General features: G+C 41.1%; 1 protein-coding gene and 1 pseudogene across 1 annotated transcript; one reads left to right on the forward strand and one right to left on the reverse strand.

Annotated features, from left to right (window-relative positions):
- Positions 1-447: 447 nt before the first annotated feature.
- On the reverse strand, positions 448-13,978 carry parp1 (poly (ADP-ribose) polymerase 1). Its single transcript, XM_020647430.3, has 23 exons — positions 13,723-13,978; positions 12,554-12,716; positions 11,934-12,049; positions 11,589-11,803; positions 9,692-9,782; positions 9,444-9,560; positions 8,231-8,407; positions 7,888-8,047; positions 7,553-7,693; positions 7,227-7,466; positions 7,057-7,122; positions 6,846-6,978; positions 5,469-5,664; positions 5,237-5,365; positions 4,625-4,708; positions 4,239-4,361; positions 4,010-4,138; positions 3,817-3,915; positions 3,564-3,716; positions 2,448-2,575; positions 2,275-2,336; positions 1,789-1,903; positions 448-1,184 (listed from the first exon to the last, which is right to left on the reverse strand). Exons 1-23 carry the CDS (start codon positions 13,843-13,845, stop codon positions 1,103-1,105), a joined length of 3,042 nt encoding a protein of 1,013 aa, XP_020503086.1. The 5' UTR covers positions 13,846-13,978; the 3' UTR covers positions 448-1,102.
- On the forward strand, positions 9,839-11,529 carry LOC136182756 (adenosine receptor A1 pseudogene; annotated as a pseudogene).
- Positions 13,979-14,866: the final 888 nt, after the last annotated feature.

Here is a 14,866-nt window from a genome sequence, read left to right on the forward strand (position 1 = left end):
TCAAACAAAACAAATTAAGGATATTTCTAGCTTCTTGGTAAATGGACTTGAGCTTATATAGCGTTTTTCTAATCTTCTGACTACTCAAAGCACTTTTACACTGCAGGTCACACACACACTGATGGTAGTGATCGCTATGTAGAAGTAACTAATTCTTTCATTCATACACCACTAGCAATTCAGGGTCAAGTGTCTTGCCCAAGGTCATATCAGACATGTTGCGCAGCTGGAGATTGAACCCCTGACCTTCTGGTTGAGAGGTGATGACCCTACCAACTGAGCCCACAGCTGCCTCTCTTGGTAGGAGAACCTGACCTGCAACCAGCCCAAAATAATATATGTATCACATTATATTGACATCTTGACATGTTCCTACAGTGAAATTATACCTGAACTGAAATTTGGATAGATCATACAGTGAAATAAAAAAAAAACACTAAGGCAGGATATTTTAGAACTTTCAATGTTTTGTTTTATTTTCAGGTAAGCGAGAAAAGCACTAAGAAAAAGTGTGCCACAGAGCATGGCAGTTGTTTTCTTTTCCAGAATACTTTGCATAAACACAACCACATTGCTATCTTTTCCGTTATCGGCAAGGAAGACAGTTTTTTGACAAACAAAACAAATATATACATGTCAAACCTTGTACAGTATCTTTGAAACACAAGACTACAAAATGTTCATATAAGCAGCTATTTCACTGAGAAACCCCTTGCAAGATGTGGTGCTATGCCTTATTAACTACAAGTTTAATATAGAATGAAGATTACCACGTCAGACAGAAAACTACTAACTTTTACTGATGTTTATTACTAAACCCAACTCTATGTGGTATGCACCATGCTTTCACCACCACAGAACTGTTTTATGAGCATCTCTGAAATAGGTATTTAGGTACCTAATGTGTTACTAAGAAAGGCTGCCAGCTAGTTAACCTGATGAAAAAGCAATAAAGTGACTAGAGATTTCCAATGACCACTGTGACACGTGGTGAAGCGTCGCTCCTTTGCCAAACATCTTGTTTTGCAGAGAATGAAGCCCAGGCGTTTTGGAGGCAACTCTGGTCTTCGATTTCCGTGGTGAAGGATTAGTAATGGCCCTCTCACCACAGGGACGTCTGGTAGTTAAACTTGATCTTCAGGAGATACTTCATGTTTATCTGCGCTACATCATACACAATGTATCTGGAGGAGTAACAGTTAAGGACATTAACTTTCATTATACAAACACAATGACTTACACAGTTGAAAAAGAGGAACATTTACATAAAGTAGAGCCATAAAAGATTACACGGGTAATCATGGAGAGATCATGGATTGATGCTATATTTGAATAATTTCTACATGAGAAACACCAAACAACAGTTTAAACACCAGATATGATTAATTCCTGTCTTAAAATAATCATTATACTGATACCAACAGTCTAAGTCAGTGATTTGTGTGTGCAAATGCCACAAAAGCTTATTTAAGTGTGTGTGAAACCGAGCTGGTGGCTCAGAGTGCTCTACATTCTGATCGGAAAGTTACAAAATAACTTTTCTCATGTAATAATATAAGTACTAAGAATTTGTTCCTCATATACCAACAGCCATGCAATGCTTTAATAACTAGTTCTCCAACTTTGGTCTCAAATCAGGCAAAATTCCATGTTGTGAAAACTTTGTAAAATAGTGAAATCAAAGTTATTTCATTAATTGACAAACATACAATGTACAGATTTAAAAATGTGGCATCATTTGTAAAAAGGATCAAAGTTATGAACCAGGTGGTCAGTGTAAAAGGATACTCGTTGTACAGTAGACTGGTGTCATCAATGTTAGTGTGGGCTCCTTTTCCAATTGGTACTTGCACCCCATCTAAAGTGACTGAGGCACTGGGGTCAGGAGCAGTCCTACCCACACCTGCAAGATTAAGGGAAGTTATTTAATGACAGTTTGCAGCAGGACACAAAGAAATCTTTTAGTTTTAGTTTATTTTTTAATGAACAAAGGGCGCTTGTGTTTCCAAATGCCCCACCACATTGATGAGTGAGTATTTAAATCAAGAAAATATTCAAATATTTCCCCAGCAGTCAGTAAATGAAACGATTGGGCCGGTTCATAAATGCCAGCTGCCAGTACATGTTCTACCAGTCAGCCCTAAATTGCTTTGAGACAGTTTATAAACATAATGCGACCGCTATAACATTCTGAAATGAAAAGCAATATACACAAAAAAAAGATCCATTGAACTAAAAATAAAAGAAAGTCAAAATAAGATAAAGTTTTCTCACCTTTAACACTGTGCTTGCCCTTGGGTAATTTTGTGATGTGGGAGGCTTTCTTCAATTCATGCCTGCATTAGAATAAGGAAGAAACTGTTATGGACACTCATCACATATCGTTGAAGCTTACCAAACAGTTGATGTATGACCTTTCATCTGAAAGAACTAAGCCTGTTACTTACATGTTGCCGAGAGCAACCTCAGCCAGCAGTAAGAGGCCAACAGGATCTGACTGAGAGGTGTGACAGTAGTTTGCACTCTTGGACACCATGTCGGCAAAGTACACACCTTTTCCAAACATGTAACCAGTCTGAAGGAAACAAAGCAGATCAGCAATGAAAAGGAGATACGACATCTATAATAATTACAGAATATACTGGAGTCATTAGATTGTTGCATAAATGTCAGGGGTGCAAACTGATCAGGGATGAAAAAGGTGACATGGATCCAAACTCCCTAGGGGGGTCCGGGGATATTTTTTTTAAAATATCAGCTTTAAAATGTGAATTTACAGACGATTTTAACATTCAGACCGACTAAAGAAGCAGTGCAAACAATAAGAAAAACACAATTGCTTGTCGATATCTATGTTCCGTTTTAACTTTTTGATAAAGTTTCAGTGATACATGAAGAACACATGCTCCCAACCTTCAGTCCCTTTTTATAAATGGGATGAATTTGCAGAACAGGGCTTACCATGTTCTACTAAGGGATGATGTGAAGGGCAGACTCTTTCCAAGCTTGCACACATTTTTCTCAAACGGTAAATATGATCAGACAGGATGTTTAACAGAAAGGCTGGCTTGCTAGCCAGACTTCAAATCTTCCCACAGCCATGTGCTGCACATTGACTCATTGAATCAGGTTTCACGCTTCTTACGGTCGGTGCAGCGTTATTGCGCAATCGCGAGAATGGTCCGCAGGCGCGGAGGGTCTGAGCTTCAGCCGCGCACCTCCGAGATTTTTGTAGCAACGCGGACGAGTTCGTGCCGACCGCGTTGCAATGATTGGCTGCAGGGCCCGGAAGTACTTTCTTCAGGCCGTGTTGAGCAATCAGAAACGACTTGACGTTCAAGGGGCCGTGCTCGCTGGCCGCAAGAAGCATGACAGCTCGCGTCGCAGATTTACCCCCACCCTCCAAATATTTTTATTGCAGATCTAAATGAATCACACAAATGACCTAATTGGGATCCAAAACGGCGAATTTCTCCGAAAGGTGAAAAGTTTGCACCCCTGAAATGTGGCGTAGCTAGAGGTTCCTAACAATTATGAACTCAGTAAAAAAAACAAAAACTCACCACTGGCGCCTCTGGAGGGGCAATACGCAGACCCTGAGACAAGATACCGGCGTAGTTTGTGGTGCGGGAGCCGTGCCACAGCAGTTGGCGATTGTGTAGCTCCTCGAACGGACGATAGCGCTGATGCTCTCCCTCTCTGACAATTTTAAAGATCTAAAAGATAGGGACAGTAACAGTGAAGATGGTAATTCATGCTGGAAAATAGAGTTACACCAGAGAGTGGATATGACGTCTGTGTAAAGAAATGACTCACCTCTTGCACTTCCAGTGTGTAAGTGTTGTGTGTAGCAGCGTGAGTGTTCTTAACATATTGAATAATGATCTCAGCCTCACGAGTAGTCTTGTCAACAACCTGTTAAAAAAACAAATGATATCAAACCAAAAAGAGAGAAATACATCATCTTTGACACAGCACATCCCTGTAGAAACACAGTGACACTCCTCACCTCAATCTTGGTTTTGAGTTTCTCGTAGTTGATGTCGATGGGATCGCTCTCGTTGTCCTGTGCTCCTCCTCTCAGCAGGCTGTACGCCACTTCAATATCCAACAGGTTGTCCAACATCTGAACTTTAGCCTAAACAGATGTATGTGGATGTAATGATATTGATTAATTAAAAATAAATTAAAAAAAACAAGACAAAACTGTTCAGTAGAATACAGTATTTTTTCCTTACCTGAATATAATCCAGGTTGTTGAGCAGTGGAGGTTTCTTCATTCCGAAGTCGTGAGGTATCAGGGTGTAAAAGCGATTGGAGAGATCCAGTACCTGGGACTCAGGCAGACTATCTGATACAGCCTTTGATTTAAAAAAAGAAAAAGTAACAGATATTCATAAAAAAGATGGGCAGGTCAGAGGAGAAGGGGAAACTATAAATATGTAGCTCAACCATTGCACACAAGTAGCCATGTCACAAATTCATCACAAGATGGATTCTTACTGAATTAAAAATCACAAATGAAATGAGCAGAATTTGTTCATTTGAACTCTAGTGTGTCAAAGAGTCTTTAAAGAAGGGAACCCAAGGGTGAGATGAATAAGAGGAACAGTCGCTTACTGACCTGCTGGACTTCAGTGAGCAGAGAGTAGGCACTCTGGATCTGCCTCTTACTCAGTTTCCCAAGGGGCATCTTCTGGAGGTCAATCTAAGGACAAGAGAGGAGAGGTGATGAGTGATGAAGGAAGTATGCACACACACTTGGGATGATATAAACAATAACTTATCTATGATACAAAAGTAGTTAGAGAGCACTATGCACAAAGACAAACACGCATAAGGTCCTAATTTCATTTTTGCTAAATCTGGAAGAAAGCTATGGCGGATCCCATCATAATGCCCCTCGATGGGAAAAAAGGCTACGGGATGTTTTTTCTTCCAACCAATGCAATTTGTTACATGAATGCAACTACATCCCTTAGGAGAAATGTCATTTAAACACTGATACAGCCTTGTGACAGTACAGATAATTCAGCTTTATTCTATGAAACTAATCTTTGTCCAAAGTCATCATTTTCATCAAGTAATTGAGTACATCAGATGAGGTTGTTTTTTTCATGAAGCAACTCTAATTTGAAAAGGAACACTAAGAAAAGTGCAGCTTTGGTTAGGTTAAAATTAAAAGGACAAAGATGTTGTAGGATGCAGTTTGTAATTTGTACACAAGATGTCTTACCTCGAATTCCACCATGGCCTTTTTCATGCTCTCCACATCAAAGATGTTCTTGATCAATTCCTGGACAGGTTTCGCCAGTTTAGACTTTGTGCCAGCGCTGGCCGTCAGCCTCTTCACCGCTTCCTCATCCTACCGAGAAATGTTAGAAAATAGCTAATCCCTGATACAGAATACTGACTGCAATCTAGCTTTTTTTTTTTGTTGCTATTTTTGTTCTGTGGCTTGTACATACCTGTCCATAGTCAATCTCCAGGGGGTAAAACTTGTTAGGATATTTGGTGAAGTTGGAGGAGCACCACTGATTGCCTGTCTTCTCTTTGTAGACATTCAGGAAGTTGTCCAGAGCCGAGTTTTTGTCGTGAAACTTGTCCAGTTTGTTGCCTCCGATGGTGGTGCCCACTCTGCCCCATGACCTGAACACCCAGTACCTACAAATACAACGAGAGACCGGCAGAAAAGACATACTAGAGTTAGATGTTTTTTTCTGATTCAGTCTATTTTCAATGAAAATGGAGGGAAAAGAAAACATTAAAGTCACAGTCTGCTGCAGTGAGCAAGCTTAGAAGTCCTATTTATTTCACTTTAAGCGTAAATAATGATAAGAAGCCTTATATATATATATATATAGCCAGGGGTGCAAACTCATCAGGGATGAAAAAGGTGACATGGATCCAAACCCCCCAGGGCATGCTCCCCCAGGAAGATTATTATTATTATTTTTTAAATATCAGCTTTAAATTGTGAATTTACAGATGACTTTAACATTCAGACCGACTAAAGAAGCAGTGCAAACAATAAGAAAAACACAATTGCTTGTCGATATCTATGTTCTGTTTTAACTTTTTGATAAAGCTTCAGTGAAACATGAAGAACACATGCTCCCAACCTTGAGTCTCTTTTTATAAATGGGATGAATTTGCAGAACAGGGCTTACCATGTTTTACTAAGGGGTGATGTGAAGGGCAGTCACTATGCAAGTAGCTCCCAGAGCAGAGAGAACATAATGCAGTCATCAAGTATGACAATATTTTCTCTTCTATCAAAAAACATTATCAATATATTAACCTGATGTTTAGCTCCTGCTGATTCTCATTAAGTTTATATTCCCTCTGGCCTGATTACATTTGTTGACCAGCTGTCACTTTAATGTTGCCTGAGATAATAATGAACCAGAAAGCTGTATGAAGTTACCTTCAAGCTAGCACGCATTTCTCTCAAACGGTAAATATGATCAGACAGGATGTTTAACAGAAAGGCTGGCTTGCTAGCCAGACTTCGACTCTTTCCAAAGTGTTTTCAGGGAAAAATAACGTTATGTAAATTAGCCATGTGCTGCACATTGCGACTCATTGAATCAGGTTTCATGCTTCTTGCGGTCGGCGCGAGAATGGTCCGCGGAGGATCTGAGCGCCCAGCCCACACCTCCAAGATTTTGTAACAACGCGGATGAGTTTGTGCCGATGATTGGCTGCAGGGCCCGGAAGTACTTTCTCCGGGCCGTGTTGAGGTGACAAGTTTGCACCCCTGTATAGCATACACTGGTACCTTTAATAAGCTCAACACTAAAGAAAAAAAATGCAGTGAAATGTTTTTGTGCAGCAACACCGACCGTTTCTGTACGTCATCCTCCAGCAGTTGCAGTTTATAGTAGGAGTTCGTTCCTCTGACAATGTCGACAAGACCCAGCGTAGCACTGTACATCTTCCCGCTCTGCTCCAGGACATGAGCGCTGTTCTCTAGACCTAAAATCAAAGAATCAAGGTCAGAAGACAAAAATCAAAGTCAAGGGGGGAAAAAAAATGCAGGGTACTCATTACTACCTGAATCTGGATCCACAGCAGCTCCTCCTTTGACTGTGAGTTTCATCGTCTTGCTTTTGCTACCACCTGTAACAGTGTAGATGCAGTGAGTAATAATGATACACAGTCCATGCTATAACACAAGTCGTTGCCTTTAAAATCTATTTCAAGAAGCACCAATCATCCTTCACCTTCCTCCTCCTTCACCCTGCCTGTGCTCTTAGCAGCCAGCGCTCCAGACTTGGAGGCCACAGATGGAGCCTGAGCCTCCACTTTGACCTCTGCTCCCCAGGGTGAGACGGCGTGCAGGGAGACCAGCTCCTGGAGGGCTTTACCCGACGACTTGATGTCTTTGAGGAAATCCTCAGAGACGACCCGCACGCCGGCGTCCCTAGCTTCCTCCATTTTCTTACTCATCTTCTCCACCTCCTCTGTTGGAAGTAGACACGTGATGAAGAAAGCATTCACACATTTATAGCTTTTAGAAAGGACTTGAAGGATTCGATTGGTTACTCACTCTTTGTGCTGAGGCAGAGAGAGGCCTTATTGGCTGTGGCTGTAATTTTTCCTCCCAGCTCCTCCACAGCTACCTTCAGATCATCTTTGTTTTTGGACAGCTTCCCCACCGTCAACAGTTTCATACCAGTAAGAGGTTTGTCTATGGGACAAAAAACAACAACATTTTTCTAAGTTAAAATGTTTTTTTTTTTTCAATGCTTTTGTCTGGGAGTATCTTCAATACTCAAAGTGTTTTCCCCCAGCTATGAACGTTTTGCTTAATCTTCTCTTTGAAATGAATTCAATATTCAAACAACCGCAGAGTAAGACAACTTTTTCTTTTTCTCCACTGACCTGCAGGTGCTCCCTCTGGCAGCTCCATCGGGGCACGGGATGCACTCGCCAGGGGTTCTGCTTTGGCTGCGGTGAGGGTTTGGGCGGGAGCCTCCTTCGGGTAAACTCTATCCTGCCGCTTGAACTTGAACTTTTTCAGGAAGGGAACTTCGTGGAATTCCTGAAATGATAGTGGTCAAGTAGTAAAATACAAGGATAATGTTTGTCATTTTCCTGCTTCTTAACTCAGTTACTATAGACGTCCATTTTAAGCCATTACAATGACCCGCTCATGGGTAGTGATTCAGCATGGATATTCATACTATAAATAACAAAAAAGTAATCCTAGAATGAGGTGACCTACCTTGGGTATGACCCAGTCTGTGCGTAAAGGTGTAGCCGTTTTGAAAACACACTTCGTCCAGGCTGAGATATCTCCAGTACAGTAATAAGCATCACCTTTGAACACCAGCTGGCCCTTGCACTCCTTACAGGCCTCCAGAGCACCGAAAGCCATGCCATCTGCCAGGGAGTCCACCACCTGTCGACCAAACATCACACGCTGCATCATCAACCTGCAGAATCTCTTTCCACCTTTAAGATAAACCCAGCTCTTTTAGGAATCTACTTATTACACCCCGTGCATTGCTCTGCGCACTGCCTGTCAGCACCTGTCTGATCGCACAGGAAGCTGTTTGTTGGCACCTGCTGACATTTTTCTTTCCCTACTAGATTTTTGCTTCTGTTGTTCATACTCAGATGAAAGTCGATTTGGACAAAAGCATCTGCTAAATCAATTGTAGAATAGCAGAATCACAGCTACAGTTACAGTATTTTATTGTTATGAATACTGTAAACGTTTCCGACATATTACTCTCCCTTTTAAAAATGATATACGTCCCTAGAATCCAAAACTGGAGATTGGAACTTGAAAAAACAGCTGTTGGAAAACTTGCATTGACAAGTAATAGCAGCAGCCCAACGACTGCTGAACTACTGGTGCTACATATCCTGTTGTGCTTTCCACGACTAACCAAATGTGAGTTGAAAAAGTAAATGACTAAACATTCTATGAGTCTGAGCATCCTTTTTGACTCAATGACAAAGAATGAAGAAATGTTAAAAGAGCGACCTCTTACTTCTCATTGCTGTATAATCCTCTAGCAATGTAAAGAAAGGCTTGACATGTGGTTCTTTGATGATTTGTTTGCGATTACAAAGAAAACTGAAAACAAGTAATAATCATTGCCTTTTTCATCCTTAATCAGACATGGAGGTTACGAAATGTAATGTCAGACCTTCCAATCTATGTAAGAACCCTGTCAGTATGTGTACAATGAAAGGCCAAGGAATGAACAACACACTTATTCCATCAATCAATAAAAACATAATACAGGAAACGTGCTAACATAAGGTTCTGTTTTGTTTCTCATGTTAAGTTTCTTTCAAATGTTGCAAAAATGGTACTGTACTGCTTCAATAAACAAATTAAAAGTGGGTATAAAATATCTGGCTTTTTTACAATTCCAATTTACACATACAGCAGTTGGTAAAAAAAAAGAGTGAGTCATTCTTACATTGGACTCTCCAGAGGGAACATCCTGGCTGTTTGCAATCAGCAGCTCTTTCATATCGTTTATTGAACAGAACTTCTTCAGTTTGTCCTTAAGTCCCCAAACCAGCTGGCTTTGGTTCTGCAGAGACACACACACACACACACACACACACAAAAAGACAGCTTGTTGAGATATGTTCACTAACAAACATAAAGTGAGGTGATGTCTCTCTTTTTTTATTATGTGAGGTTGAATGAAAGAAAAAGTACCTTCAACTGCTCCTCCAGCTTCTTCTTCTTGTCATCTTCTTCCTTCTTCTGTTTTTTTGACACGCCATCCATCTCATCAGCTTTTCGCTTTCTGCAAGAGCGAACACACGTTTCAAAAAGCTTTCTTTGCAAACTTTTCTTGTTTTCTATTTAGAAAATGTTATGAATAATAAAAAAAAAAAATGACAAGGGGAAAGAAAAACCATCTAAATTAACTTCCCAAATGAGGCCAAGAGGGATACTGGACAACAGAACAAACAATGCAGAATATGACACCTTTATTCACTAAGGTGATTCATTAGGGCCCCATCAGTTAATGGACACACACACATACATGCAGGTACATGTCTGCACAGTCCCAGGTGTCAATGCTGATAGCATTTTCTTCCTTGACACAAACTATTAATTAGCCACCCCATGAACGACAACATCCCTTGTTGGACAACAACTGACATCAAGAGGGAAGAAGGGAGTCATATAAAACAGTTTCCTTAAGGTTTTCACAAACAGAAGTTGACTTGTGATATAAAATGCAAAGACGGGCATATAGAATCAGAATGGCTGCTGTGAAGAACAGGACACAGGCGTTCTTAATCTCCTGAGGAAAGACTTTTTAAAGAGGGCCATCCGGCTGTACATCGGTGAGTAACTGATCTCCTCTTTTCAACACAAGCCAAAGTTCCTCACAGGAGCTTTTGGTGGACTTCTAACTTGAATATTGTCTCTGTCTATAGGATGAACATGGAAGACACCACTCCACTGCTGAACTTCTACTCTGTCCGCCATACTAGAAACTCCTCCAATCTTTATTCCTCTTTCCAGAACTCCTCCTCTCCCTCCCCTCCGACCGCTGACTTGCTCATTTCCCCTAATGTTGCCTACATGGCAGCCGAGCTTGTCATCGCCTTCCTCTCCACGATCGGAAACCTGCTGGTCTGTGCCGCTGTGGGCCTCAACCGCAAGTTACGCACGGTCACCAACTACTTCCTGGTTTCGCTTGCCGTCGCTGACATCTGCGTGGGCACCATCGCCATCCCCTGTGCAATCCTGACCGACGTTGGTTTGCCTCGTCACAACCTCTACCTGTGTCTGCTCATGCTGAGTGTTTTGATCATGTTCACGCAAAGCTCCATCTTCAGCCTGCTGGCGGTCGCGGTGGAGCGTTATATCGCCATCTTCATGCCTTTCCGCTACAGAGCCTTGATGACGCGTCGCAACGCTGCGCTGGTGATCCTCTCCACGTGGCTGCTGGCGTTTCTCATCGGGCTTGTTCCTCTGATGGGCTGGCACAAGACGCCGCCTGATTCAGGCTACTGCTTCTTTGTCTTGGTGGTAGACATGACCTACATGGTCTATTTCAACTTCTTTTCTTGTGTGCTGATGCCTTTAGTGATCATGTTTCTCATATATGCGCAGATTTTTGTCACGGTGAAGCGGCAGGTGAGACGAATAGCGTCTGAGCAAAGCGGCAAAGCGGAGGGACAGGCGAGGATTCGCCGAGAGATGAAGACGGCAACCTCTCTTTTCTTGGTTCTCTTCCTCTTCACTGTATGCTGGATCCCACTCCATGTCATAAATTGCTTCCTGCTGCTCTGCCCGAGCTGCCCCGTGCCTTTTGAGCTGCTGCTCACCGCCATAATCCTGTCACACGCCAACTCTGCTGTCAACCCCTTCCTGTATGCCTACACAATGACAGCTTTCAGAGACACCTTTAAGGCTATATTCCTTTGCTGCAGGCAAACAGGGAGGCTTCACTTGTAGCCGCGTTGGTGATGATAGAGAGGAAGCTAGGTGCCGAAACGCTCACCACAACTGAGCAGGATTTCTCAATATGAAATCCAATTCTTAAGATTAATAGTAGACAACCTGTAAAAAAGAAAAGAAAATCATCCCTCACCCTTCAGTTTTGACTACAGGGAGTCTCTTCTTCAGCTCCTCCTTGTCTTCAGCCCGCAGTGCATTGAAGCCCTTCAACTGGGCAGCGCTGTATTCAGGCTTAAAAACCAGTTCTTCTCGGCGGCTAACAAAACAGGCCGTGTGGTACCAGCGGTCGATCAGACCCAGCTGAGGCTTTTCAGGGTCTACTGTTTTCTTGGAAACACGGATCTGGTCCTGAAAAAGATGCCCGAGGATCACAGACTCAATCAAATTTGATCAAACTTACATGACACCTAAAATATGTCATTTTGAATAATTGATGGCAATCACAGTTTTCACCCATGAAGCAAAAGAGGCTGCTTACCTTTTCTATTTTCTGCTCGCAGCCTTTGCATGTGCTGCGGTTTGACTTCGCGTATTCAACTGCAAAGTCATTCAGCGTCTTCTCTCCTTTAGCTCCACCCTTCTGGTCACCCTTTCCTACAAAAAGTGAAAAATATTTAGTAGAGCAAGTCCTTCAAAAAAAATCTTTGTGAATGTAAAGATATCTTAGAAAACCATGTGTGGTCACCATGAAACAAATGTACAAATCTTTTGTGTGATAAAGTATGGGAAGGGATTTATTTTCTATAAACCTGTTTATCTTTACACCGACAAAAGAACATGTATAACTGTTTTTTTTTTTTTTGCTTCATTTATCTGACCAGCTGTCAGACAGAGAAATATTTACGAAGCCATAGAGAACACACTCCAACTATCAAAAAGGTAAATTGTTAGAAGCTGTGGGTTTTAACTCCTCAAACAAGAAATTACATAAAGGCAATTCAAGAATCACTCTTCATCAAAGTATGTACATGATGTGTGTGTGTGTGTGTGTGTGTGTGTGTGTGTGTGTGTGTGTGTGTGTGTGTGTGTGTGTGTGGACATATTATATTTTAATAGTCCTTTATTATGCAAGTTAAATGTTAAGAGTCGAGTACTGACCTCCTGTTGCTCCTCCGCTCTCAATGGCCTTTTTGACTTTCTCCTGGTCATCCCAGCGGAGGTCAGAGTACCCGGCTATATCTCCAGTGGACTGAGCTGCAGCTCGCTGCCAGAAGCAGGAGAAGTGGTGCCAGTGAGGGACCTTCCCATCAAACATGGGGGACTGAGGAAATCCAAAAAGGAAGATTCAACACACAAGTGCAATATGTACAGTGAATTGGGTTGTGTGTTGGCAGAGTGTAATATAATAATAAAAAAAACAAAACAGGTAGCAGTTTAGCATATTGCAACTTTTATGATACTGACAGCAGTGTTTTAAAATTAGAACAGGGAGACTTTTGTTTATATTCATCAAAGTTCATATACCATCAAACATCCTAGTACTACTTCTTGTCCAGTTTGTGCAGAGGAAACAATCTTAATTTGAAAAAAAAAAAAAAAAAAAAAAAAAAAAAAACTAAACGAATTTGTATGTTAAATATTAATTTAAGATTTACTCAGTGCTTTTGGAGAGGCAAATCAATATTATTGCCGAGATATTGTTACACTTTTATAATTTTTTTTGTGGCATGCCCATTCATAAAATGTCATAATATGCACTGAGGTGATAAATCTTGACTGATCTTAAACAGACTGACGTCAACAGGCCTTCAGAGTAAAAGCTGATTTGCAATCTGGAGCAGCTTCACAGGTCTTGAGTAAGAACAAAAAAAAAAAAAAAGGGTTGACATTCAGGAGGTTTTAGCCTATTAGTTAATTAAATCTGTGTGGGGCAGCAGAGCAGACTTCACACTGTGATGCAGGAGTTGTTGTATTCAATTGAATTATTTTGTTTATTCATCCTAAAAACAAACATTATCAACAGAGATGTAACTGCATAATAGATTGAAAACAGATGCATCACTAAGACTCAGTATGAATATTAAAGTATGCATAACTGAGAAAGACGGGTCTTTGTGAAGAAGACAATGTCACCATTTAAATGCTAACGAGGGCCCGACGCAACAGAACCGAAACCACGTTATACGAAACACGTTTTAATTCTCCAACAGCTTGTTAAACAGCCTACTCATTGTGTTTTCTGAACGGAGCCCATCATTTGAAAGACACAGACAGCACTGTGGTGTAAAGCTAGCTAAGCAGGCTTCTTAAGACGTCGCTGTTTTTACCTGCACCATGATGGCCATCCTCAGCGAGTCTTTGGCGATGTTTTCTTTGCATTTCTTGCACGACGCGCGGCCGCTTTTCGCATATTCCGCTTTGTACAGCTTGTCCTCTTGCGAGTCTGCCATATTGCTTTAACACCTCCGCGAAATAAAAACGATTTGACTGTGAGGCGAACTTTCTGGACGAAGAGGAGCCACAACAATCAGAGCTCACAAGCCAGAGAGAGAGAGCCGATGATGCCCGCGTGCCTGTCTGCAAAGCAACAGAGACGAAACAAGCGAAGAGCGCTCACTCTGTCGATGTTTCCTGAAACCAAAACCATTACGCCGAGCTAGAGATGCAGTTTTCTCAAGACGAGGTTTTGTGCGTTAAATTTTTTTACTTTATTTGGCTGCAATGGGTTTAATAAAACAAGAGTATGATGTGGAAGTCAAGTGTAGTCTTCACACCCTTAAGATATCCCTGCATTGTGCAGAAAAACGGGGTGTTGCCACCTTTTTACAGGCAAAATTGAAATTGTTAGATAAAGGTTAACAAAAAGTTAAATCGATATAAGAGACATCTAGCTGTGAAATTTTAGCCCTTTAAAATTCCGAAACAATGAAGAACATTCATATGAAATAGAAAAGTGCAACTATACACACCTCAAGTTAATTTTAAGGATCGTTATCCTAATAACAGCTTTAAAACTATTTTAGAAAGAATTCATGACATGCTTAACAGGGACTTAAATATAATTTTTGACTAACCTGGACAAGCCTAAATGACTTGACTACTCTTTGAATTGCTATTATTATTGGCACACGACTTTCTCTGACCTTCCCTGAAAGACTTGGAAGCAGCTACAGTATTAATAACACATTATCTAGGCCTACATAAATAAACAAAATGAGCAGGGCAGTTTAGGAAGACAGATTTTATGTCTAGTCTATATTAGGCTACAACAACCACATTTTAAGATTTATATTTGAACTATTTAATATGTTATACATATATTTAATATGTATAAATGCATCAGAATGATTCGTTTCGCTAAGTAGTTCATTCAGTGTTTGCCTAATAGGAACACGAGTAAGAAATCTATCCATCGAGTGATGCATTTTTTCCGAATATACGATCTATGAGTCGGCCGAAAAATACCCGCGC

Source organism: Labrus bergylta, chromosome 15, assembly GCF_963930695.1.
Source record: "Labrus bergylta chromosome 15, fLabBer1.1, whole genome shotgun sequence".
Lineage (NCBI taxonomy): Eukaryota > Metazoa > Chordata > Actinopteri > Labriformes > Labridae > Labrus > Labrus bergylta.